The sequence below is a fragment of the Helobdella robusta genome, assembly GCF_000326865.2.
Source record: "Helobdella robusta unplaced genomic scaffold HELROscaffold_6, whole genome shotgun sequence".
Taxonomy (NCBI): domain Eukaryota; kingdom Metazoa; phylum Annelida; class Clitellata; order Rhynchobdellida; family Glossiphoniidae; genus Helobdella; species Helobdella robusta.
In genome coordinates this window covers 4,565,676-4,593,042 of record NW_008705330.1, presented here as the reverse complement: position 1 = coordinate 4,593,042, position 27,367 = coordinate 4,565,676, and the positions used below count along the sequence as shown (strand labels likewise).

Below are 27,367 nucleotides of genomic sequence, written 5' to 3'. Positions count from 1 at the left end.
AGACGATGAAGTTCGAGGTAGACTTAGAGAGGGCGCTAATGCGATTGACGAGGTTGGCGGTGAACGCACGAAACTTAATTCCCAGAATAAAGAGAACGTGGAAGTTAAAAAACAAAACACTACAACGACTTCCTCAGCAGCAACTGCCACAACTTCAAAAAAGCTTCCGCGACCGCTGATGAAAGCGACGACACTAACCACCTCGATAACGTCATCAGTAACGGCCGGCAGCAACAATGTCATCACATTGTTGCATGCGTTTGCTGTCAAAGCTAACGATTACACTAAGAAGAGTCATGTCTTCAGATTACATACATGTGATTCAGCTCAATACCTCATTCAGACTAGGTTAGTTCTATGTTTGCTTGTAAAGTTCGCTTGATGTTGCTACTTTCTTATATTTTCAATTTAGTTTAAATTTGCTGAATTTCAAAATATTCTTTCAGTGTTGAAAGTTCTCGTGTTTAAACCATCTTGGTACACATTGTTTGCTTTAATGATAAGTTCAATAGCAAGTATGCTTGCTGCTTTCATTTGGTTGTTTTTATTTATTGTGATTGTTTTTATGATGATTGTGTTTGTGGTGGTGATGAGAAAGACGATGACGACGATGACTATGATGATGATGATGAGGAAGAGAATGATGATGATGACGATGACGATGATGACCTTTCAAGCGACATGAAGGATTGTCAGGAGTGGATCGACGCCATCAACATCATCGCTTCCATCTACTCTTCACCCATGGTCTTCAACAACAACAACAACAAAAATAACAATTATAACATTACTAGCACCGATATTGAAAACAACAGCAACAACAACAATAATAATAATAATAATGAGGATATAAATAGCAATCTCGATCAGGTGGACAGTGTCATAGTGAGTGGCCGGAAGTCTGGCAAGGGTCTCGACGTTCACATCAAGAAGTTCGACAAACCACTTGTCAACCTTAGCAAGAATAATTTGCCGCTGGTTTGTTTCGTTGTTGTTGTTAGGTTGTATTATTGCTATTGAATTATTTTCATTTCTGTTGTTGTTGTTGTGGATGTTATCTTTGTTGTTCAGCCTTTTAGATCTCATCACAAAATATCAGTCACTCACAGAAAAAGTCCATTCCAATGTTTTTCAAAATTTTTCACATGATCACGCACCCACACAGACATACACATGCTGCCTAAACAATTACTCAACACCCAAACACACATACGCAGCCTACCCTATCAAACGTAGAAGCACACACACACACACACACAAACTCACTCACACACACACACATACAAACACACACACACAAACACATACAAACACCTACTGATGCAGCACCAACAAATGGAGAAGCACGATAGGACGATACAGATATACGAGAAACTTCTGCAGCAGCACCAGAAGCTCGCCCCCGAGAAGAAGGCCACCCACAAACTCATACAGGAGTACTGCAAGAAGGAGAACTTTTACTTGTTTGAAGTCATTATTTACAGTTGTTTGCTTCTTTGTTGGTTTCCTATTGGTTTGCTTTTGTATGCTTGCACTCGTTTGTCAAGTATTTATAAATATAAGTATTTATAATTATTTATAATTATTTATATTATATTATGTATTATTTATATTTTGTATTTGTTCGTTTACTTGTTTTTGTATGTTAGTTTGTGTATATTAGTGTGTGTTTGTTTTTTTTTTTTTGTTGTCTGGGTTGAAGAGTTCAAGCCCAAACGGTAGATTTAATTATTTAAAAGAAAAAATGTTTACTTTTGTGTGGGTAGATAATCAGCTTGTGAACATTTTATTGTCCAAATCTGAAATGCTAACATAAAGATTTATTGTGATGAAGGAGATGGATGCCAGTTGATTAATTAATTAATTAGCTGATCGATAGATCAATTAACTAGTTAATATAATTATCAATTATTATAACAACTAATGGTTTGATCACTTAATTACATGCCTGTACTTTAGATTCGCAGATTGAAGTTGTATTCGAAGTTGATCCTGCAGCAACTCATCATGTATCCCCAGTTGAGTCCGTCTCTAGCCGAGACTTGCATCGGTTCGTTCACGTTTCTTTCGACATGTTTATGCATCACTATTTATATTCAGTCACTTGCCCCAGCAGATCTCATATCATCCACACAGATAAATGTATCAGAATGTTATTTATACGAACAATAAAGTTTTGGTAGGTTAAAGGTTTCTTTCTCTCTTTTACGTTTGCTTCAGAGATCTCTTTGTATTCGAACCCAGTCATAGCAATAGCAAGACCAGGCGCCTTTAACCATTGAGCCATCACGCCAGTTAAGATGTTGCTAGCATAGACTGCTAAACTACTTTAATCTAAAATAATGTACTCCAATAAATTTTAATTGCTTCAATGTGACAGATATAAAGAATGACAGAATGAATGGATAAATGAGTGGATAAATGAATGGATAAATGAATGGATAAATGAATGGGTAAATGAATGAATGAATTTAGGAAATGAAGTGAACAATGCAGCAGCAGCACTTATCGTAAAATAAACTGAATTAATAATGGAAATTGAAATGGTGACCATCTGCATCCAAACTTACATGCATGGAAGGAAAAATCTATTTCATCTGATGTTGTTGATGTTGACGAGGTCATGAAGATATTTGTGCGGTTTAAGCAGAGCAAGAGGGCATGTGGGAGATTCCTACAACAAAACAATGATTGTGATGATGATGAGGAGGAGGAGGAGGAGGGGGGGGGGGGGTAGATGAGGATAATTTCTATCATAGAGATTATTCTCCTGACTGTCTGTTATTACGTGAGGGTTGTGACTGACGTTTGCACGTGTCACAATCCGAGCATCCATGTTCCATATTTGTTTTCTATATTTCTATCAAGATTCATCCAAACATTTAGTAAATTTTTCCTATTTTACTTTTGAACGTTTCTCCTGTGAGGCAATAAAAATATTTGAAACATTTTTCGAAGTATGACACAGAGTCTTGCCGGAGTCGGATTTGTTTGAGGGGTTTTTTTGTTTTCCATCCGACTCCGACAGGCTGACATTACATGCTGAAAAGTGGACACCAGTGTTAATTGTTGATGTACACCAGTTAATTAAAAGGGGAATGTTGCTGTTACCCCTTCTATTTTATAATATGTCTCCATGCCTGGTTCCATTGTTAAGTCTGGTCGTTGTGCTTCATTGTTCTGTATTTAGTCTGAAACATATTTCACAGAGCTTATTGTTTCATGTCATATTAACAAATATTGAAACAAAGTTTTTATTCAATGTATCGTACCAGTTTATGAAAATTGGTTACTTTTCAAACGGCAAGCAAAAATAAAAACTTCACAGCGTCATTTGACAAAACAGCAACAACACTCAACAGGACATCCAACATCACCACAACAGACTGCAGCACAAAACACGCAACATCCCACCAAAACACAACAACACACTCAACAACACATTCGACAATACATTCAACAACGCATTCAACAACACACACACACTGACAGGAGAAGTGGAGGAACCAACGCCCAGTCCGAAATCAAAGGCCCTGAGGGCAGTCGCTAGGAAGTTTTTCAGCACGAACTTTCAATACAATGAAGACGAAGTGGAAGAGGTTTGTGACGTCAGAAATGTTGTCGCGACAATCGGCGCTTTCAAGTATGCAGGTAATGTGGTCGTCGGTGGGTGGAATGGCGATCGGTTCACCAACTCCACCCTCACACCATCCAGCAAAAAAGACAACAGTGTTGATGTTGCAGACAACATGTCAACATTTATTAATGTTGATAGGAATGTTGATGGGTCTGATGCCGAGTTTAATTCAACTTCTGCAACAGATTCGTTTGAAACAGTACCAACTTCATCAGCAAATGCAATACCTGCACCATACATGGAAGGATCCTCAACCTCCCATGAGACTACTTCTCCAGCTTCACAAACCTATCTCAAGGAAAGCATCTCATCCAGCACAACCACAACACGTTTGTTAGACAGTGTAGTTGCAGATTATTTCACAACTGATTTAATTAATGGCTACGCATCTTCAACAACTACATCAACAACAACAACATCAACAACAGCAACAACATCAACAACATCAACAGTGGCGACGTCAACAACAACAGTTATGACGTCAACATCAGCAGTGACGACGCAACTACTACCGCCATCAACCACCACCACAACAACAACTGCAACTGCATCGACTTCAACTCAAGTTGCAACATACGTGGAAGCAGTTTCGTGATGTCGATCGTTAATGCTGCCTACATTTTGCGTTAATATATCACCATCACTCGCTACTAATAAGGCTCATGATTGATAACAATATCATTATTATTATTATTATTATTATTATTATTATTAAACAATAATAATAATAATAATGTTGTATAATCATAATTAATAGTTACAATGATTGTGAAGTATTTTTGTTGATGTTGTTTTTATTACTGATTAGAATGCTACACGTGTATTTTTGGTTTTTTTATTAATTTTTAACTAGTCCCATTTTGTTACACGAAAGAATGGAGTAAATGAACGAACGAACGAACGAATAAATGAATAAACGAACGAATAAATGAAAGGACGAATGGATGAGTGCAAGTTTGGTTGAGGTGACCATTTAATGTTAATGTCATCATTGCACATTTTACTTTTTCGAGCTTTCTGTTGGAGTTGTAACTTTAATATAATAATGTTGAAAAATCGATTTTTTGCATTATATTTTTAAAAGTAAAATACCGTTAAAGTTTGATGGTGTTGGGGATAGAGGAGGCGGTGATGTGTAATGATATGATGAGTAGGTTCATGGTGGTAATTGCTATAAATGGGGATATAGATGCCAACTTAAAAAAACTTGTAGTCATTTGGTTAGTATTCTGCATCCGTCAGCAGTCATCATTTCACATTTCATCATCAGCCTCTTTTTATTTTTGTAATAATATTTTCCCCCTCTCACAACCCTATTCTCCTTCGTTTTTTTTTACAATTTTTAATCATTTCAATCTCATTTTAGATTTCAACTAATTTTAAACCAGAGATGGCTATTTCATGTGTTTCGATGTCTGTATGTATTACTATGTTTGTGTGTATGTGTGTGTGTTTTTGTGTGCATGTGTGTGTGCGCGCACGAATCCGTGTTTTTATAACCACTGATTTACAGTTGATCATTTATTTATTTATTTATTTTATACCAACAATCTGAGATTGAACTACTGAGAAAATTAAGTATCAATTTAAATATGCATGCATGCATATATGTATATATGAATATATGCATATATACAGGAATATATATATATATTCATATATATATATATATATATATATATATATATATATACATACATACATATATTTGTGCTAATATGTGATCTGTTAATTGTTTGAATGATATTTGTACTAACTTTCTTTACGTTATCTGTTCCCATTGCTTCCTATCCTTTCTTTCCTATATAAAAACAATGTCATTTCCTATGTAATAATAATGACGTTTTAAATGCCATAAAACATGGTTTGGCCCCAGAGGGGTGTTCCATCATGGCCCGTCATCGTGGTTCGTGGCAGGACAAATGCGGAGGCGGTCGGTCTGGCAGCGGTACACGGCAACCTCCACAAAGCCACCTTAATCGTTGATGACAGGAAATATCTTCGAAATCTCACAGTTAAATTCAACGCGCATTCATCATCTTCCATCACCAGTTCAATCTACAGGCCACCAGGTCACGACGTTTCTTCAAATGTTTCCCCCCATTCTTTGGACGTTTTGTAAATTAGGAATATTTTCATTTTGACTATTACTACATTTTATTTTTTCAAATTCTCTCATCTCTTATTATTATTGTTGTTATTATTGTTGTTATTATTATTATTATTATTATCTTGGCATTTTCTTGTGTTTTTTCGGTTTTTACATTGAAGCAGATGATTGTTTGATAGCAATTTTTTTATATAAAGCCATTTTAACTCAGATCAGCTCATTGTCGTTATGCATTGGATTGTTTTAAGTTGTTCATCTGTCCTTTTCAATTAACTGGTCCTCATAAGTTAATTTGTATGTATTTAAATAATTGCCGTTTATTTTTATTTGCATTAACTTTTTATTTTATTTTCTTTAGTTTAAGTTGATAGGTTACTCGCACTATGGTATCCTGCTTATATCGTAACGTTTTAATATTTTACGTTCCTTCATTTATTTGGAAATTTGAAATACGTTGGTTAATTTTTTGTAAAAATTTGATCATATGCGCCTCCGTATGCGTGTGTTGGTGTATGTATATATATATATATATATATATATATATATATATATATATATATATATATATATATATTATTTAATCGGTTAGTCAGTCAAATGTCGTTTGGGTTACTTGTTTTACGTTTCTACTGTAATGGTTTGCATAATAGCGTGTTAATAAATTAGTTAAAATGCACTGTTGTGAAATATGGTATTTTGTTGATTATTTACTGTTTGAATTATTTCGATAATTAGATTCAATCTGGGTATTTGTATTCTTTTTGTTGTTAAAAATCATCTTCTCAAACATTAAATACACACTCGTTCTTAATTTACATTTGATAATGTTCGTATGGTTATTCTTTACAGCTTTGTTTCAATGTATTTTGAGAACGCTTAAGTTACTTTTCGTTTGCGAAACCTGGTCAACTTTTATAATTTTCATAATCAGAAATTTGTTTGATTTAGAAACTCTTATCTTACTCAGGCTTTTATGTTCATCAATGGTAATGCATTTCTAGCCTTTGTCATCCTAAATTGTAAAATTGTGTTTGTTCTTGTCCTAATCAGCTAATTAAAGTTTGATTTTCATCGTTCGTATGTTTGTTTCGTTCATTACAAAGTGTTCCTAAGTTGGGTTACATCGACCTGGCCGCGATTAGTTGAGCCGGCCGAGATCACCGCGTTGTGTTTAAACAAGATGTTATGCAAAGACAACGTAATAAATATTTTTGACGAGATTGAATTGTCATTGTGAGCGATATTACATATTTGAAATCTTCGTGATTTTATAATTTTTTATACTAGTTGAAAATGTCAGGAATTCCTCCGAAGTCGTGGCAACCACCGTGCGTCATCGTTGAGACAAGGTACCGGTTGCTTTCGTTTTCTAATATAAAATATCAGTACCTTGTTGGTAACTAATTTAACACCGTTTTTATTTAATTTTAAAATTATTTACTATTTCAATATTTATTCATTTTTAATTTTATCGTTATTTCATTTATTTTTGTTTGGATGTGGTTCAGTGTCTAACGAAAATTTCAAATTTTAATTCATAATTTAAAATAGAATTTAAATTTAATAATAAAAAATTTTAAATAAATAGTATTTTATTTACTATTTATTAAAATTAAATACTAAATAAAATTTAAACAACTAGTTACTGTGCTAGTTACTAGTACAAGTTACAAGTAAATAAGGATTGTGCATAAACATTGTGATTTTATCTAATCTCTACTCTACTTGATCAAAAACTGACATTATTAATTAATTATGAATTTTTGAATTATGAATATAAATTTAAGTGTTCAATTATTTAATTATATAAATTTTATTTAACATTAGATGAAGTGTTTAATTATGCTCATTAATAATAATAACTTCTGACTTAGCCAGTGATGTGATATATATAATAATGCATACTGTGGTTGTATCAACCATTACCTGTTAAATATAGATAGTTGGTTTCAAATCTTTTCCATCGAATGCTTCTTTAGTTAGAAAAACAATAAGTTAATGGATGATGATTATTCAAAAGACTGCAACTATAACCTTGTTAATGCAACAATAAACCCAATCAGTAGCGAAATCAAAATAATCATAAATATTTTAGGTGTTGCTATTCATAATCAATTTAAAAAAGTTAACACTTAAATAATTCTTCCGCAAGTTAACTATGTAAATATGTATTGGCTTATTTTTATTAAATTTATGTTTTCTTTCAAATTCATCTAATTATTTTTCTAATTTCAAATCAAGCATGGGTAAAATGGAGGTGGAACTTTATTGGAAACATGCCCCAAGAACATGTGCAAATTTTGCAGAATTAGCAAGAAGAGGCTACTACAATAACGTAAAGTTTCATAGAATCATCAAGGATTTCATGGTCCAAGGGGGAGACCCTACTGCTACTGGTTTCTATTTTTTACATAGCATTTATTTTTTGTACAGTGAACGAATGTTTAGCTAAAAATTTTTTGTTTCAGTTCTGTTAGTTGAAAAGATTGTTTGTAATATTTACTTAAAATATTTATGAAGTTTATTTTCTTTCTATTCTGCATCTTACTTAGGCAGAGGGGGTGCTTCCATTTACGGGAGGTCCTTTGAAGATGAAATTTCAGCTGATCTTAAGCACACAGGTTACATATAAAATTTTTTTTTAAATTTGAATCACACTCACAAAATTTATTTAATCATAAATGGTTCAAAAGCTCTAGCATATATTTCCACTCTATAGAAATGGGTTTGAATTTTGTTTACTGTATCTTGATTTTATAGCGAATATGTAAATAGTTTGGTTATCGATGTTTTTTACTTGATATTCTTTCAAACTAATGTTTTTATATTGAATTACTTTTTACATTTGTTAAAATCAGGTGCAGGTATATTATCAATGGCTAACAGTGGTCCCGACACCAACGGCAGTCAGTTCTTCATCACATTAGCTCCAACTCAATGGCTGGATGGCAAGCACACAATTTTTGGTCGGTTGTCAAAAGGCATCCAGGTTTTGAACAGGATAGGTCTTGTTGAAACAGACGATAATGATAAGCCTCTTGAAGATATAAAAATTCTTACTTGCCTAGTACCAAGCATAAGGCTTTGATTGACAGTTCTGTATTTCATTTATCTTACTTTGAAAATTTTTTCAACTATTTTGTTAAAATATATATGTCATTAACATATACTGTGGCGATTTGACTTTGATTTTACGGCGTTTGATGATTATTGAATTAGGATGAGCATAAACCGCATTCAATGTAACATTCAATGTTATTTTTGTGTTTAGTGGTGCGTGACGTTTTTTCTGAAGTGAATAGCTTAGCTGAATGACACCCTCATGAATGGATGCTATTGTTGCAGAGTAGAACAATTGCAGGTTTCTGTTGACTAGCTTGTTGCTTTTACTGTAAATATAGTTACAAACTTAGAAATTAACAGCTTTCATGTCGCATTTCGTCAACGTTAATTTTCGTGTTTATTGTTACAGAAATGTTTTAAGTACAAAAGTTATTTTACATTTTTAAAAAATATGTCAAAGTACCTAGAAGTCAACGTGAAACAACACCCGAAAGAAATCGTCGAAACCAAAACATGTCCAAATCAAGTACTTTATAGGGCTCCGGTACATTTTATGGGTCGAAAAGCTCCGGCGCCATCAGTCGACGGTTTGGAAAGCATTCAGAAGCCTTTACGTGAGATGTACACTGCATGTTCATGTGTGCAGGTTATGAAACGAGATACTCCAAGAGATGGATATCTAGTTGTGTTGAGCAGCGGTCTGTGCATCGTACCAGTCAATCCGTTAGATCAAAAACTTTGGATAAGAATACAGGATTTCAAGGGATGTGGAGTTGTAAGAGGTGTGGGAAGTGATTATACACCCAATGGAGCCCACACATTAACGTTTATGCCGATAAATTCGCCTCAAGCTAGAACAAGTCCACTTCCCACCATATTTACCGTCTTGGCGGCAAGAGGAGAATGCTTACCGTTAATTGATTGTTACGCATTCTCATGTCCAAGTGAAGAAGTTGCAATTTCATTGGCGTCATCCACAGAACAAGCTTTTTCTGATCGTAGTGGATGGTCAAACAGCAATAAACCGCCTTTTGAAAATTTGTGCTATCTGGATGAACAAACAAAATGCCCAGAACCAGAAGATTCGTGTGAATTCGTAAACCCTGAACTTTACAAAAAGCCGCCACTCAGAGGTTTCTTTTACGCACCGAGTCCTGGTATGATTCGATCATATGACTTGGGTGTAGAAGCTGAAGCCACCCTGAAGCCAGAACTTGAACTAGTTCCGGATAATACACAAGTTCCTCATGAGTGTTTAATTGTCAGTCAAGACATACAACCTCAACAAAACTATTTCTGCCCATCCTTTCAAGCAGAAATAATTCGCCAACCAGCAGAAACACGAAATATATATATAGAAGTCGATAAGACTTTCGATCAGTGCAGCAATCCCGCAAAAGTTATTAAAAAATCGTACGAGGCATTCAAACCCCGTCAATGTGGCACCAACAAAGCAGGTTCGTTAACCCAGGACCCGAGAACAAACACGTGCAATTTGGTAGATTTGAATCAGTGGATCAGCGCCCAACAAGCCGCTGCAGCAGTCCCGAACTGGACGGAGGAACAAGAAGTATATCCACAGTCTGAAAAATTGGTGATGTTTGCACCGGAGTTCGGGTCGTTTGATTCTACGTTTCTACAGGGAGGTTCGTACACCTATCCTACCGAGGGACCGTATGGCATCTAATACGTTACTAAATATTTTACTACCTTTTACTTTTTACTACAAAGAGTAAGAAGGTTCAATGATCATTTTACGATTTCATTTATTAAAATGCTGCACAATCATTTAACTTTGCCGTATTGTTTGTCATATTTATCGATTTTGACTAAATTAACAATTACTTCTTAACATTTGACTAAATCAATTAGACCACTCTTATACTATAATAAAACATTTTTTAGTTGTATTAGTTTATTGAAAACAAATTCACATCTTCAACAATGTAGAAATTAACATTTAACAATTAACAGCTTGAATGTCCTAAAATTTTGATCTATTTGACTGCCTTTCATTGCCAAAGTAGACTGAAATTAAAAATTTATTCAATTATTGTTTTAAATGTTGATACCAATTAATCAAATTTTGATTTTTGTTGTCATGTTGTGAAATTCATTTGTCAAGTGTCAGTTACGTACAAAGGAAAGGCAATAAACATGATTGTGAAAAAAGTCTTTAGCCTATTAAAAATGTATAGCAAAACATTTTTAAGTAATAAGTTAAACACAGGCAGTAAAAATATTAATATTATTTCACATAATTAGTAAAAAGTCATTAAAAGAAGAGAATTTATGCAACCTGAAAAAAGTTAATGGGGGTGTACCAGGCTCAGCTCCTTTCCTGAAACCTGTAATGGTATTATAAAGACCAATCAATATGAAATTAAGATACTTTCACGAGAAATAATTAAATGTGTATGTTTATATTGATATGTAAAATATTAACAAGTCTTGCTTTATTTTTATTATCATAATTTTATTAATCCTTCTAAACGTTAAAAAATTAACTTAAGACATTATTTCATATCACAAAAAGGTTTGGCATAAAAAATATTCAATATAATTTGCCCTGTGGGAAAGAAAGAGAATATGATAAGTATTGGTTTTATCACATTTGTATGGTCTCAGACATATTTAATGTACATTCATTTTAATAAACATATAGAATAAATAAAATTCTTTCGTAAATTATGCAACAAATAATCAATGACAAGTCAAAATGGTAATACTGGCAGAGTTAGAGTATTTAAGCATGGCTCCACTTCATTTTCAGGTAGATTTGTTTTAGCAAAAGTGAAAATCAGTTACTAATTCACATTGGTTAGATAAGCAGCAAACAGCAGCAAATTAATTTTTAAAATTTGTGATTTGGATGAAACAAATGAATGCTTGGATTCATGTGAATTCATAAACCACTATATGAGGACCAAACAAAAAAGTATCTTTGCAGAGGTTCCAATTGCATGTAGCTAGTTATTAATGCCACGTCATGTATGGAATTAAACATTATTAATTTATTATTAATTATTATTAAAAAATTATAATTTAACAGGATAACATGAATAATATTTATTATTAAATATAAAACATTATGAAGTATTGAAATTTACTTGTTAAATAGGTTTACTTGATCAAATAAACTTTTAATAACCTCATTATTTGCTAATAAATAAATTTTAATAATATAATTCCACAAAACAAGCAAAAAACCAGATATGTTGAATTGAGATGTCTGTATTACTAGTTATTTTTTAATCAAATAATTTAATAATAATTTGCATTTTAAATGTTAAACAACCTAAACAATACAAATACATAACAGTAAACTTAACAGACTGTACTGTAAGCTATGTGTAAATTAATTTTAAATTTTAAGTTAATAGAATAGGGAATACAATAGATAAAACATGACTATTAGCATTAGATTTAGCATTGGAATTAGAATTTAGATTAGTAGAGGTAGAGGGGTAGGGTATAAGTAGCTGGCCTGTGGTGTCTTAAACTTGAAATAGAAAACGAGCAACTACAGAGCAGCATATAAAGAACTTTTAAAAAACATTGTGAAATGAAAACGAACCCAAGTACAAAACTGTTGGAATGAACCCCCACTGGAACACTAATTTAGCTACATCAACGGTAGATATAAGAACCTGCTTCGCTTTACTCGGCTCGCGTTTAGGCATCATTTTCAATTTATCTGGATTAATACAAATAAAAAAAATTATACCAAAAAATTATTCATATCTCTCCCAGTAGAGTGACTCACTCGATCGGCAGGTCGTGAAAGGAAATATCGCTCACAAAAACAAGTTAATCCAAAGATGGGTTAGAATCATTTTCTTGAATTGAAATGACTTGACATGGCAACGGCAACCTCAATTCTAGTAAATTATTTTACTATTAAGGTTAACTTAGATACAACTGTCTTATGATGCAGTTTTTGTAGCACAAAATTTATTTTGCATTCATCTAAGGAAGGATATTAAACTAGCTCTTCCCTACCATTGTGAAAAAATCATTCAAAAATCATTCATCACAAAAATTCAACGACTCAGTTAACATATATAGTGGTCTTTCTATAATTTAAACATCTTTGCTCTCAATGGTATATAAATAAATGTTCACCGTTTCGTGTACAATTTACTTTCCATTTAAAATTTAAATCACCTCGTATCTTCCGCTTTAGAAACGTCTGCGTTGTTAAATATTGGAACATTGCAATTATTTTATTTATTTTTCATCGTAAAGCTTTAATATTTTCAACAAAGTCATAAAATTATAAAATACCGTTGTCATAAAATTTTTATAAATAAAATAAGAATCAAACAAAACTCAATAAATCAAAAAATCAAAAGTGGAGACAGGATCAACTCTGCCTTCCTGCTTGTCTACCTGCTTTCGTCAGTAGGTCATCAATCACATCATGTACAAAGCGATTTATTCGTACAGCAGCGAGAACCCGAAGTTGCTGTCCTTCTACATTGGGGAAAAGTTCCTTCTGTTGAAGCAGAATGAGAACAACTGGTGGCTAGTGCAGAAGAAGGAGGGTGACGTTGGCCTCGTGCCCAACAATTACATCACCAGATGCGATGCCAGTTTTTATTATAATTAATTTTTAATTAATTTAATTAACTAATTATTAAATGAAAAATTTAAGTATTTTCCTTTTTTAAATTTTGAAAATCAATAGTCTTTTTTTTCAATTTTTTTTTCTGAAAATTGGCATTATTTTTTTTCAACTTTATTTTTTTTTATTTTCAAACAAATATTATCTCAAAAATATAATTGTTATAAAATTTATTTAAATTGTTTAATTTGTTAGGTTTTTATGTTTTGCTTATAATTATTTTGAATATGATAATCCTTTTTGGATTTTATGAATAAATATAATAATTAAAATAAGTATATTAATAATCATATTTCCATTTTATAAACAGCCTGATCCAATAGAGTTCTTAGACTTTATCAAGTTGTCGTCTGCTCGTGCTCCGTTGCGACCATCAGCATTTAGCAGTGATTATATTCCTCTGTCATTGAAGTAATTGTTATTGTAAAATTTTTATTGTCTATATTATTTATTTTTCTACATATTGATTCAGCATTTATAAATGTTGATCTTAAGTTTAGCTGACTCATTTTACATGTTATGGTTTACCAAATCTCATTACTAAGGCCTTTTTGAAAGGAGGAGTGCTTGAGATGACAAGCAGATCAGGTGCTTGCTACCTGGTATTATTTGCTGAATTATTTCTTTTCTACCAATAGATCTTATCTCCTTTTCTACCAATAGATCTTATCTCCTTCCTTCCTGTTATTCAAATAAGAATTGATTGCTTATGTAGTTATTCTCCTATTAGCAATCAACAGATTGTTTGGTATTCTTCAACTATGCAGCACTGTTCTATCATTTTAGTTTTTCATGATTTCCATGTTTGGAACTTTAAAATGAATTTACTCACAAATTTTGTTATAATCAAACCAATCCCCTACCACCTACAAGATGTTTGTTATACGAGTGCACTTTTTAACATCAGTATTTATTTCAATGGTAAACATAAAAATTGAGAAGCTCAACAATTTGTTAGTCTGAAATTCCAATTTTTGTACTGAATGTTATCATTTACGAATCAAATGTGAATTCAACTCAGGATCAAGAACCACTACAAAGAACAAATTTTTGCAAGACATCCGCATTTATTGGAAGGTAAATTTGTTCAAATTGAATTTTATTGTTATCCAATTTATGTGGTGATTGAAGTACAATTCATTTTGTTGGCTGTAAAAGTTAGTAGCAAATGAACTGTGCTGACTGACAGATGAAAGATATTGCAATGCCTCTTCAGCTCATAAAAAATCTCAGGCTTCTCTCCCTCTAACATCATCATATCCATCTTGTTTGTCATCATCTTCGTCAGCTCCATCGTTTGAGCCACAGTTGAACACCAACCCCCACAAACACCACCAACCTCCACCACCACCACCCACCACGTCATCAAACGTCGTCACTTCCCCCCTCCTTAATGAAACCGACCAGATTACAAAACACCACACAGCACCAAAAAACCTCTTTCTCACTCTTGCAATGAAAGTTCGAGATCACACCAAAGTCGACTACCACACATCAAAATCAACGGTTCACCTAATTCTCAATGAATTAGGATTCCATTTTGATGACTGGGGGCCAGTTTTGATTGACATTTTGAAGCAGGATGATGACAATAAAGCTGATGATGGTGATAGTGTGGCTGCCACTTCAGCAAATGGGCTGAGGGATGCCGGCGATGGTGTGTATGTCAAACAAAAGGATGAAAAAGTTGGTGTTAGGGCTTTAATCATCATTATTTCATTTTCGCTTTTTTCATTCTGTAATTCAAACTCAATTAAATGCTGGGAATGCATCAGCATGCAATGTGTGAAACAACATGGAAAATAAGAATTTTTAATATGAAAAGTATTAGTCACATTAAATTGGAGCGAAATAAAGTGAAGCAAATTTGGAATATGAAAATTTCACTTGCTGTTTTCAGCTTCACAATTTGAATCATCATTGTTATCAATATCTGTAATTTTATTCATTGTTATCATCATAATTTTCATTATTGTTGTCATTATTTTAGTTAATATTATTAGTATAATTTCATTGTCACTTTGATAGTTCACTATTTTAGTTTCAATAGCTGCCCATGTCATGGTCCTAATAGTCACTTGTTACATTCATCATAACCAATCAGTCTTCAATATTTAATTGTTGTTAACGTCATTTTTGTGCTACTCATTTATCATGATATCGCCTTTTTCTTCGTCATCTTCTTTCTCGTCATCATCCTCATCAATTATATATTATCATCACAATAGTTTTCATTTTGAATACTACATCAACTGCACTCACAGCTCCACATTCGACTTTCAAAGTTTTTCATTTTATATTATTAGCTGTTCAATGAAACTCACGCACATAGCAGTTAATACTGGAAACGAACTTGAACAATTGAATCTATACAACTTAACAATGTTTCAGTTGGAAGCCATGCTGGAGACGAACGATGCCAGGGACCTGATGGCAATCGTGGAGAAGTTGTCAGACATCAAGGAGGACTCCCAGCAGAGAAGCTGGCACTTGCACGAGGACCTCCTCGCCATCACGCAGCTGCTCAAAAAGTTGCTCAATCTGCTGGTTGGTCGGTGCATTGTGGAGTTTCTATCGTTAAGAATTTTTGATTTTGATAACTCTGTTGCTGCATTTTTACAATCTTTTGGGCAACTCTGTTATAATTAGTGGCTAAGTTGTTTGTTTTTATGTTATATATTTTGTTATAATTTGTTGTTTGCATTGCAATTCATAAATTGATTACCGTGCACAACAAGTACAGAACGCCATGATGATAACAGCTGCAAAACATGTTCTGCATTCTTCAAGCAGTAATTATAATTAATCACCATGGACAATGGACGGACTGGACAATTAAATTTATAATTGCTTATAATAACTTTGGCAAATTTTTCATGCATGTGTACATGCACATACAAATATAGATATATACAAATTTTCACACACACACACATACGCACACACATAATTTAACAGATAAATGCAAGTCCAGATTTGAACCGATGGATATTATCCAGAAACCATTATGAAGCCTGTCTCGACCTGGTACTCTACTACCAAATGGTGGGCTGCTTTGCTGACTTTCATTTTGCGTGGAAATTCCTAATATATTTTTTTTATAAATATTTTACTTTCATTTATTCATTCATATTTTTATTCATTCATTTGTTTTTCTTTGCATTAGCATTTTCGCTCATTGTTGTATTCACTCCTTCATTCATATTTACATTTAGTCTAACTTTTTTTTTTAGTCTTTTCAATCCAAACTATTTTCATCATTTTGCAGCCATAAGTTTTATTAGTTTAGTGCTGCTTTATAAATATAATTTGCGTAGCAGTCTTGTGATGATGGGGTTTTTCCTAAAATACATTCACAGACTTGAAACATCATCATCGTCATCACAATCATCATCACAAATATCATCTGTAGTCGTTATTATGACAGTTCTAATCATCGTCATTACAACTCATCATTGATACAGGAAACTCGATCCTCATTACGTTTAATAATGCTGGATATCTTCGCTAATATATGCTCTTTGGATGGTCACTTCCTTTCCGAATTGCTGGCTTCTGTGCTGCCGCTGGAATTGTTGAGAGAGGTCAAGGATCAATCAACTGGTTAGTTCTGCTGATGGTGTCACGTGGTGATGGCGTCACGTGGTGATGGCGTCACGTGGTGGTGGTGTCACGTGATAATGGTGTAACGTGATGATAGTGATGTTGTTATGGCGATTATATTTTAAACGATGATGCGGTTTATGATGATGAAAATGTTTTGTAAAGATGTCATAAATAGTAAATTACATTATTTATATTAATATTAATAGTTGAGTAAGATTATTATGCTATTGATCACTGAGTTGTTCGTGACCGAAGCATCAACGTCATTCACTCACTAATATCATCGTCTCTCACTCACTCATTCACTCACACATTCTCTCACTCACTCACTTATTCAACCACTCACTCACTTATTTACTCACTCATTCACTCACTCATTCACTATACAGACAGTGAAAACCTACCAAGTGTTATCATCGTCCTCTGTATGCTGTTCTCAACAGGAGAGAACATTCCACATAATCATTACAGTTAGATCAATATTTTTTTTATAGAAACATCTATAACTCTGAGTTATTATTATTAATGTTATTTCATTTTTTGCACAAAATTGTGGTACATTACTTCATCACAAATAGCACTGACACAGTTAAAATTGGTCGTGAAATTACGTTCCCACTTTTTCAATTAAATTTAATTTGTGTGTTTTTATAATTTTGCAAGCTATCCTATAAAATTACCGTTTCAAAACCATTAAACTTAGATAAGCATAAATTATAAAATAATTAGGTCTCCATGTAAGTATTCAGTCTCACTGACTGTATTCATTTTTACTCGCCACCAGTAATTTTCCCATTTCAGCATACTTCAATGAAGACTTCACAATGCTCGTGCTGGACATAATTGAAAGTGATACCGAAATTATCTACTCTCCTGAAATTTCAGAATTATGTATCAAGTTATTATTAGCATTCAATTTGCATCTGGAAGTTCTGAAGGATAACATTTGCATGAAGAGCGTTGCAAAGAAGAAGTCCTGCAAGTATTTAACTGAACATCTCTTGTTGCTGTTCAACAGAGGAGGTTGGTCTGTCTGCCTTTCTACCATGCTGGTTGTGATGATTGCGACGATGGCTGCTTTATTATTTGTGACGACAGTTGTGCTGATAGTTAGTTTTGTGATGATTATTATGTGATGATTATAATGGTCATCGAGTTAGCTCAATTAGTAAAAGTGTCAGGTCTCACGCTGCTATTACGCGATGGCATGGTTCAAATACTGTCTGTCCAAAACTCAAAAATCATCATACGCATATAATATGATGCTTGCGCGTGCATGCATAATGTGTTCGTGCGACGTGTGGTGTCGATAATACAGCCGTTGTGCCACAAAAGTTTAACTACAAGTATAGAATAACTTGTAAGCAGATCTGCCGTTGTAAGGAATAAAAAATAATATTAGGTTTATTATGGGTAATGATGAGAACTGTTGCCAGACACATTAATCCTTCTGAAGAATTAGGGAAGTGGTTGCAATAATGAGTGTAGCTTGAAAGTGCACGCATAGGTTCATTGTAATGATGAGATACATAGAATGGGTGTAGCTCGTAATTATATTGTGCTGCTGTAATTAGGTCTCTTGATGAAATTATCAATCCGTCTAATTATGTATGCGTTGTTAATTATATGTCGCTAAAATAAACGTAAATAATGACTGCACAAACTGTGTCATTTTACCATTTTGTTCATTGTGAGTTTTTCTTGCCATTTCTTCGCATGGCAACTTTTAAGTCTCAGTTGTTTAAATTTCTTAATTATTTCTCTAAAATATATTTTCTCATTGTTGCTACCGTTACGTATTTGTGTCTTATTTCTAAACTAGACGACCCAGTGAAACTTCCAGACATCAAATCAGTCCCAACGAACTCTGTCATAAAGTTCATCTCAGATATATTCTCAGACACAGTGACCTCAAACATCTTCTACACAAACGATGCCAAAGTTCTCGTTGATATCGTGCTCAGACAGCTTACCGATCTTTCACCTGGAGATTTCGTTCGCTAGTTTTTCCCATTTCTGTATTTCATAATTTTATTTGAAACAACTGTTCATTATCTACATTATACTCGCCATCTTTATTATATATTCCCATTAGTAAAGTTTAATTAATTTAAAGTGAGTATGAAACAACTGTTCATTATCTATATTATACTCGCCATCTTTATTATATATTCCCATTAGTAAAGTTTAATTAATTTAAAGTGAGTATGTGGTGTGTTATAAATTTGAAAAAATTTCAGATGAGAACGGAGCACTTGTCTCTGATGCAGTTGGTTCTTTTGAACTCAGGTTACTTTGAACAACAGCATCGACTGCAGGAGTTGAAGTCTTGTTTGAATAGAATATACGATGAAGAAAATGTGATTGTCGATAAGGACATCATCCGACAAATCTACCATCAATTTCCCACCTATTTTGATTCATCCAGTTGCTGATTTCTAGAAGCGGTGCAACAAACCAGTATTGTTAAAATGACTACAAATTATTTTTTAATTGACTTTAACCTTCCACGACATTGTTTAAAATATTTTTAATTTAATTTATAATTCGTATTCTTTCCGTTTTTTATATTGCTAAGTTCATTATCACGATTGTGTTTACATTTCATTGCGCCAACCCTTGACATCAAATTTCATTCATTCATTCACTTCATAACGGTCTGCGGCCTCCCACAAATGCATGCCCCATTCGGATCTTAACGCAGATAGGTGCATGGTGAAGCCATCTTGGCATGTTTGGTGCTGTGTACTTAACAGACGCCAGTCGAGTTTTTTTTAACTTACCTACGAAAACATTTTTAGAAAAAATTTTTGTCCCGTTTACAGGCCTGTGCTGTTTTTTATCGTGTCATTACGTCAACATTTATTCAATTCATTTAAGCTCCATCTATCTATTCAAATTTCTCCACTGATTACTTGAATTTTATGTAAAATATTGTAACATACCTAGTTTGTAAATGTCATTACAGTTACCACTTGTTGCTATACATTGCTTCTGCTAATTGTATCATTTTTTCATGTTTTATAATGTAAATGTAATGTCAGTATATTTTTTCATGCTTTCTTCCATCATTTCCTGTTATTGTCTAGTCCCTTTGTATGTATGCATGTATGTGTTTGTTCTGTTTCTATTATGTTATTTTGCTCCCAGCATGTTGAATTGCATTCAATTAAAATGTTTCATTTGTCCGTTTTGTGTTATTAACACTATTTTTTATAAAATTATTTATTTATACCTAGCTAAGTTTTTCAAAACGGTTTAAAATAACAATTTTACATTATGTTTAATATGAAAGTTAAAAAATACTAAAGTTTTAATTATATAATTTTGTAAGTTTTTCACTTTTAAGCCAGAGCTTTTGGGCTAAATTTAAATCATTGGATGCTTCATTCCATGGTTCTTCATGACAATCAGCATAAAATTTTCCATTTACTCCCTCTATCTGGGAGTCCACAGAACAATAAACTACAGTTTGACAGCCCTCATAACAACTTTTGACTAGTAACCAGGAAATTGGCCAGAAAATAATTTTCATTATCCAAGAGGGTTCAACGTGTCTACCTAGTTTTGATCTCACCATTCCTGGACGCAAACAGTAAACAGACACGCCTGTGTTTTCAAGTCTTCTGCTGAGCTCTCTTGCAAACAAATTATTTGCTAGTTTACTATTGTTATAGGTACGGGACTTATCATAAGATTTTTCGGAATTGATATTCTCTAAATCAATAGACCCAAATGCTCCGAGGCCAGATGAAACTATAACGATTCTGCTGGGAGCTGATGATTTCAGTTTGTTGAGTAATAAATTAGTTAGTAAAAAATGGCCAAAATGATTTACACCCATCTGCGTTTCCAGACCATCTTCAGTCAACAAAAAAGGGCAGTGATAGACACCTGCATTGTTTATTAAGACATCTACTCTTGATTCTGTAGAATTTATATCCGCCGCAAAAGATCTGATACTTGAGAAAGAGGCTAGGTCTAATTTTTTGACAATAACTGAAGAACCTTCATGCTTTTGAGTAATTTCTTGCGCAACTTTCAATCCGACTTCAACGTCCCGGCAAGCCAGAATGACTCTGGAGTGCCTACGAGCAAGTTCGAATGCCGTCGCCCTACCGATCCCACAATTCGCGCCGGTGATAATGACTGTCTTGTTGATCATCGAGGCTTTGCTCCGACATTTCCCACCGGCCATTCTTCTTCGGATTAGAACAATTCCAAGGCCAGCTACACCTATTAGCACCCACTTCCACATAATTAAAATAAAAAATATAATGCGATTCGAATGACTAATTAAATACAAATCGTGAATCCAATAAGAAGGACGATATTAAAGGTTTACTACTATTATTATTAGTCAACAAAAACCAAAGATAAAGCACTACAGACTAAATTAACCCTGTAACGATAACTCCTATTAAGACTCAAACAATTGTGGTGCCTATTGCATGTCAGACTGACATCATGTCACAACTTATTTTTCAAGTAAAATTCTATATATTTAACAATCTGGTTGTTAATTATTTTTTCAAATCATTACCACAGTTCGTGTTTTACTTTTGGCAAGCTTAATGCATGAATATATATCCATGGTTTAATGTTTAATAGTATTAGTCCTGGGTATATCATGGTTTTAGTAAAGGGCATGACGTTTTTTAGTTTTTCAATCCTGAATTTTAAAGAACCAAGTAACATTCTTCTAAGTGTTGTTAAAATTTTCAAGTGAATTTTTTTATTCATGCGATTTAACATTTAAAAATTTTATTAAGACAATATTTTAAATTTCATAAAGAAAAATGATTCACAATGTTTTTTTATCGAATGTGAAATGTGCCACAGAATTTTTAATTAAGTTCTCGTTTTATAAAATAAAACAATTTTATATGTGTAGACACTTTTCAATATTTAAAAATATAAATTATTTTGTCCAAATTAATTTTATCATGACACGGAAAACAACACAAACATTTCACAAATTAAAAGTTTATAAAATTACTTACTTGATATTTATAACGCACAAAATATGATGACACGAATAGGCTACATATGTGCGAAAGAAAAGAAGATATAAACATTCTTAATCCATTCAGTATGGTTAACAAATCTCTCAACTTACTAAACTATTTGTTTTTTGGAAGTTTCATTGGAGATATTTTGTCACCAATGCCTGAAAGTGTAAATATGAACAACAAACGTTTGGTTAATAATTTTTTTTTAAATTTTGCTCTCATTGGCTTTATCTTAGGACCGAATTTTATAAAGTCCGGGTATAATCAATAAAAAAATCAAGGTTAAAGGTTGCTTTTGAACACTCACCAACAGCCTAGTCCCTAATGAGATCTAGACAGACAGGCCAGTGAAGTTCTGCTCATGGTCTTCATGAAATTTTGAACGTTGGTGCTATTACTCAAAATTTTAAATTCTGAATATTTGTTTATTAATTAATTAGGTCTCGAATTATTCGCACACATTTGATTCCTGGTTCGGTTTTTTAATGAAATAGGGAATAAAATAAACTTGTCCGATGTAGGATTTGTACTAGGAGCGTATGGAATCGACATTGAATTGTGATTAACATCGCATTTTTAATTAACAATTTAAAAACCTGAAAAATCAATGAAACTCATTAAAATAACTTTAAAGATGTAAAACAGATTTGTAACCATGCAAGCTGAATAAAATAGAATCGTGCAAAAGAAAGTTTTATATGGCTTTTATATTGACGATTTTCGGTCATTAACTTGAATCACAGACAAAAACTAAGACTGGCACTAGCACGCACTAACTCACAAGCACACGTGGTGTACATTATAAAATATTTCGTTTGATGGTTTGACCCTTAATTTTCTTAATGTTAATGTTTACAAGCTTTTTTTGGAGTCGCGAAATTTTTCATTCAAATGTTAAATTAGCAACTAATTCTTTTCGAAAAATCTCAATTGTAACATCTCATCAAATTTATTTCTGGCAGCTTAGTTCAGTAGCTATTAATTCTGCATGCAAGAAACGCTAAGCTCGAAAAATTGCTTCTTTGTGGCTGTATTCAAATTCTTTCTAATCTTGTTCTCACTTTTTAAATTTGTCGTTGAGACAGGGCAGCAGAGATTTGATAAGGAAAGATTGATAAGCGTTTCTGAACTGTTCATTCATGATTCCATAGATGTAGGGATTCAAACAGGATCCCGCCCAGAAAAATAAAGACGTCGACATGTACCAAATTCTATTCAGTTCACCTCTTTCGTCGGCCAGATTGATGATAGAGTACGGCAGATAAGTGAAAAGGAATGATATGAATATGACGACGATGATTTTCATGGAATGCTTCCTTGTGTTTCGTTTTTGTGATGGCCGCCTCTGTGGTAATGAAGATCTCTTAAGAATGTATTTCTTGTTCTTGCACGCTTTGTTGTTGAAGGAGGGGTTTTTCAAAAATAAATTTTCTTTTGAAATTTTGTTATTTGAATCGTCATCTTTTTCAAGAGTGTTCGTTCGTTTCTTTTGAAAAATTACTTTCCTAGATGGTGCGTATGGTTCTAAATAATTTGTTTTCATGATTTGTTTTTTCATATTTTCAATCTCGAGTTTAGCAGCATTCAGTTCTAAAAATTCACAACTTTTTACTGCATCGCCGTCGCTTACAAATTTATCGTCTAATACTTCAAGGTCAGAATATTTCAAGCAGCAGTTGTTCTCGACGCGTGCTTTCAAATTTGAAAAATTTTCCTCCCTTGCACAAACATCTTTTTCACAAATTATATTAACTTTTAATTTTCCACCCGACTTGCCACTCACAAAGCATTCATTCGGACAATTTGAATCGTCTTCCATGGAATTTAATTCAATGCATTCGTTTGAGTTAACATTTTTCCTTGAATTAAATTCACAGAGGCTTTTATCGTAACTTACATATGAAATTTTTGTTTCGCTGACAATATCTGCACTTACTTCATTTTTTGATTCGATATTTTTCGTTTTATTTAATATTTTAAAATCCTCTTCTTGGAAAGAAAAAAAGTTCAACTCAGGACAACTGATGCTTCGTTTTTCGACATCGAACTCGTCTTGGTAAGATGTTTTACGCACAAATGATTTGATCAGCCGCAAATTTAATTTACTTTTTAAGCTTGGAGAGTTCCTGAAGACGTTTGAAAGAGTTATGGTGGGAGAGCTTGGAGCGTCGGGATCACCGCAGGTAAAAGTTACAAATGGTTCGGCGACTTGTGATGCTATTGATTCGGCGGATGGATCAATCACTAACAAATGTTTCTTGCCCTCCAGTTTCGTTTCTACGGCCCCTTTGAATTTTACCTCTAACGTTAATTTAGAAGGCGACAGTGAAGGCGGGAGAGAATGCCGCTTAACGAAAACTGAAGTTTCTTTGCTGGCCTTGTCGTGATGAGGACAGCGAGAGTAGTGACATTTGTGGCGTCTGTGGTTCACTTTATAACTCGATTCAAACATGGAAATCATTTTTTCAATTATTGAATTATCACTTTCACCCGCCTGCGATGGATGTTTGTACAATTTCAACTTCTTCCTGCTACCTTTACTCTTGCACCAAATCAACCCGTAGCAGATGAAAACGACAAAACTGGGCAGCACAAAACCCATGGAGAAGACAATGTCTAAAGATTCTTTTGACTCTGATCTAACGTACGTGCAGCGAGAAATTTGATCGGTGTACCTAACTACCGCATGCCATCCGACGGCTCCAGGGATGACAGACGCGATGGATATCAACCAGACGATGACGATCTGAAGGATGAGGATTCGTATTCTAGACACTCTGGGATAGATCGACATGTGCACAACAAGAAAGTAGCGGTTTATTGCGATGAGGGCAATGTGCAAGCTGGAACACATGATCAGAACAGTGCCGAAGAAGGCGTGAAACATGCAAAGACCCTTGCTGAAGCGCCATCTCCTGTGATAAAAACTATCGGCGTAGAATGGCATGATGGAAATATTAAAAAGCAGATCTGTGGCTGATAGAGATGCAATGAAAGTGTTGTATGATTTTTTCAAAGTCGGACACCTGGCTACGACCATGAGGACTAATAAATTACCAGTTGAGCCAAAAATGATCATGATGATAACGAGGAATGCTCCCACGTGCCCCATCAAATTGTTGGGGTCGATTTTGTAGTTGTCTCTGTTGTCGACTGAGAAAAAGTTGTTGCAGGCAGTCGTGTTGTTGTTGTTGCCGCTGCCGTTGCTCGAGATGTAAACATCCTTGCTGCTATCGATATAACCGTAAAAATCGTTTAAGCTGTCACTGTTTTCGTTGTGGTTGATGCTGAATTTTCTGCTGCTGACGTTGTTGCTTACGAAGAAGCTGTTGACACTGCAGCTGCTAAATTTGCACGACGGTGGCATTCGCATTTTTGCATCTAACTGATTCTCTGTTCTGTTGTGGACAGCGTTCTTTGATGTTTGGTTCACGTTGTTTTTGTCATTATAGAACGTGTTGCTGCTGCTGCTGCTAACGTCGCTGTTGCCACCGTTCGTGCTGGTGTCGATGCTAGCTTTCGAAAACAGATTTGTTTTTGACGAATTCTGATACTCTTTTTTCATCTGCAAATTTTTAAAATCATTTACTTCATGGCTAGTAGCTAATTTTAGCGAAAAATTGAATCAAATGAACAAATATATTTAAATGAATTACCGTTCGAATGTGTTGAATGCAAATTATGCTTAATATTTTTTATCAACTTCAGGTTTTCAATAGCACCAATGCATAGATCGCATACGTCGTACAGCACAAATAAGCTATTTATAACCGCTCGTACGTTAGGAGTGCTTTTGATTTCGTTGACGAGGAGCATCAAACATTGTTTGAAAGTTCCGCATGCAACAAAACCATTCGAATAAATGAACGAGAATTACAATATGAAACATTCAGGAGTTTTCAACTAATTACATTTGCACAGTGAAATGAATTAATTACTGATCTCCACACTCTTTCCTACTTCTTTACTGCTCACTTCTCTCTCCCAGTTTCACATCTCTTTTCTTATTTCTTTCAGTATCCACCTGCATTACAAATTCCATCTATGCAGTCATTCCCATGCAAAACGATACGTCTGAATCTTAATTGGCGCGCAAATGAAACGAAAACACTTGAAGACATTTCATCCATGCAGCAGACATCAGAGGGATGCCAGGAGATGCACACGTCGGGGACTGGCGTTGTTTGCCGTTCCATCCTTCACTTCTGTCGTAATCCTCTTCCATTGGTCCCTTTTTTCTTTGCTTTATTTCATAATTTTATTACAAGTTCACACCATGACATTTGTTAATATATATTTGTCTAGATGCGCCGGGTTCTGCTTTGCGGGGACCGGTTCAATCGCAAAGTGTGTTGGGAAGACGGGAAGAAGTAGGGGGAGATGGAGGGGGATTATCTCTTTTTGTCTTCGTTTCGTGTGTGTGTTTGTGTGAGTGTATGATGGTATGTATGAGTGTATGATGTGTGAGTGTGTGTGTGTGAGTGTATGGTGTGTGTGTGCGTGTGTGTGTGCGTGTGTGTGTGCGTGATGTGTGTGTGTGCGTATGTGAGTTATGTGCTGCGCGCGATTCAAACTTCGTATCTGTTATTTAATGTGTTTGTTGCGTGTGCATGTATAATGCATCAGCCACCCGTACTAGCATTTCAAATAAACTCTCAAATGCATGTGTGGGGAATATATAAATTTAAATATTTCCAAACTGCTGTAACTTTTTTCTGACTTGTGAATGTGTGAAAGGATGCATTCATCTACTATCATTGGCTTCGTTAGAATTTTCATTTGATGGTTTCACATTAGGCTGTTAAATGCCCGTCAACGTTAGTCTTCAAATGGTGGCTATAACATTAACAAGTCCTATGTTATTCATCACTATTTTCATTGATTTTTGTGTAGTATTGCATTAATGACAAAATATTAGATAACAATCTTTACGTCCAAACATTAGAAATGTTTTCATGCAGATTCCCGGCACATTCATGTTGTTGTTGTTAGTGGTGGTGTGTTGATTGTTGCTGCTGTTGTTGTTGCTGGGCTTGTTGTTGTCGATGTTTATGCAACATGTTTTTTGTTAATTAACTCAACCTTTGATTTTAAGAGAACATTATAAATTGCTGGTGCATTTTTGTTCCAAATTGATTCAACTCCACGCATGTAAACATCCGTCAATTCAACTTACATTAGAGATCAAATCAATTTTTAAAATTTTTCACCTTCAAAACATGAATTTGCTCTTAGTGTGATATTTTTTATTGGCCGGATTTTCATGATTTGCACGCGAGTACATGAACACAGGTTCAACAATAAATGCATAA

At 33.9% G+C, this 27,367-nt stretch overlaps 6 protein-coding genes across 6 annotated transcripts; 4 read left to right on the top strand and 2 right to left on the bottom strand.

The window, feature by feature from the left end:
* Nucleotides 1-235: 235 nt before the first annotated feature.
* Nucleotides 236-744, top strand: HELRODRAFT_151631 (hypothetical protein; the record flags this gene model as incomplete). Its single annotated transcript, XM_009029378.1, has 2 exons — nt 236-348; nt 678-744. Coding segments are annotated over 2 exons (180 nt in total), but the record flags the coding sequence as incomplete, so codon positions are not given.
* A 6,272-nt stretch (nt 745-7,016) lies between these two features.
* On the top strand, nt 7,017-9,036 carry HELRODRAFT_95757 (hypothetical protein). The gene is made up of 4 exons (XM_009029377.1): nt 7,017-7,096; nt 7,989-8,143; nt 8,300-8,368; nt 8,606-9,036. Exons 1-4 carry the CDS (start codon nt 7,041-7,043, stop codon nt 8,833-8,835), a joined length of 510 nt encoding a protein of 169 aa, XP_009027625.1. The 5' UTR covers nt 7,017-7,040; the 3' UTR covers nt 8,836-9,036.
* Nucleotides 9,037-9,181: 145 nt separating this feature from the next.
* On the top strand, nt 9,182-11,486 carry HELRODRAFT_189438 (hypothetical protein). The gene is made up of 2 exons (XM_009029376.1): nt 9,182-11,302; nt 11,407-11,486. The coding sequence occupies exon 1, from the start codon at nt 9,262-9,264 to the stop codon at nt 10,495-10,497; it is 1,236 nt and encodes a 411-aa protein (XP_009027624.1). The 5' UTR covers nt 9,182-9,261; the 3' UTR covers nt 10,498-11,302; nt 11,407-11,486.
* Nucleotides 11,487-15,837: 4,351 nt separating this feature from the next.
* Nucleotides 15,838-19,478, top strand: HELRODRAFT_68930 (hypothetical protein; the record flags this gene model as incomplete). Its single annotated transcript, XM_009028982.1, has 7 exons — nt 15,838-15,984; nt 16,396-16,482; nt 16,902-17,040; nt 17,433-17,513; nt 17,845-18,066; nt 18,866-19,038; nt 19,284-19,478. 7 exons carry the CDS (start codon nt 15,838-15,840, stop codon nt 19,476-19,478), a joined length of 1,044 nt encoding a protein of 347 aa, XP_009027230.1.
* Nucleotides 19,479-19,576: 98 nt separating this feature from the next.
* On the bottom strand, nt 19,577-21,320 carry HELRODRAFT_185121 (hypothetical protein). The gene has a single exon (XM_009029375.1). It carries the CDS (start codon nt 21,299-21,301, stop codon nt 20,357-20,359), a length of 945 nt encoding a protein of 314 aa, XP_009027623.1. The 5' UTR covers nt 21,302-21,320; the 3' UTR covers nt 19,577-20,356.
* A 1,849-nt stretch (nt 21,321-23,169) lies between these two features.
* Nucleotides 23,170-25,152, bottom strand: HELRODRAFT_122869 (hypothetical protein; the record flags this gene model as incomplete). The annotated part of the gene is made up of 3 exons (XM_009029374.1): nt 23,170-23,400; nt 23,557-23,579; nt 24,546-25,152. Coding segments are annotated over 3 exons (861 nt in total), but the record flags the coding sequence as incomplete, so codon positions are not given.
* Nucleotides 25,153-27,367: the final 2,215 nt, after the last annotated feature.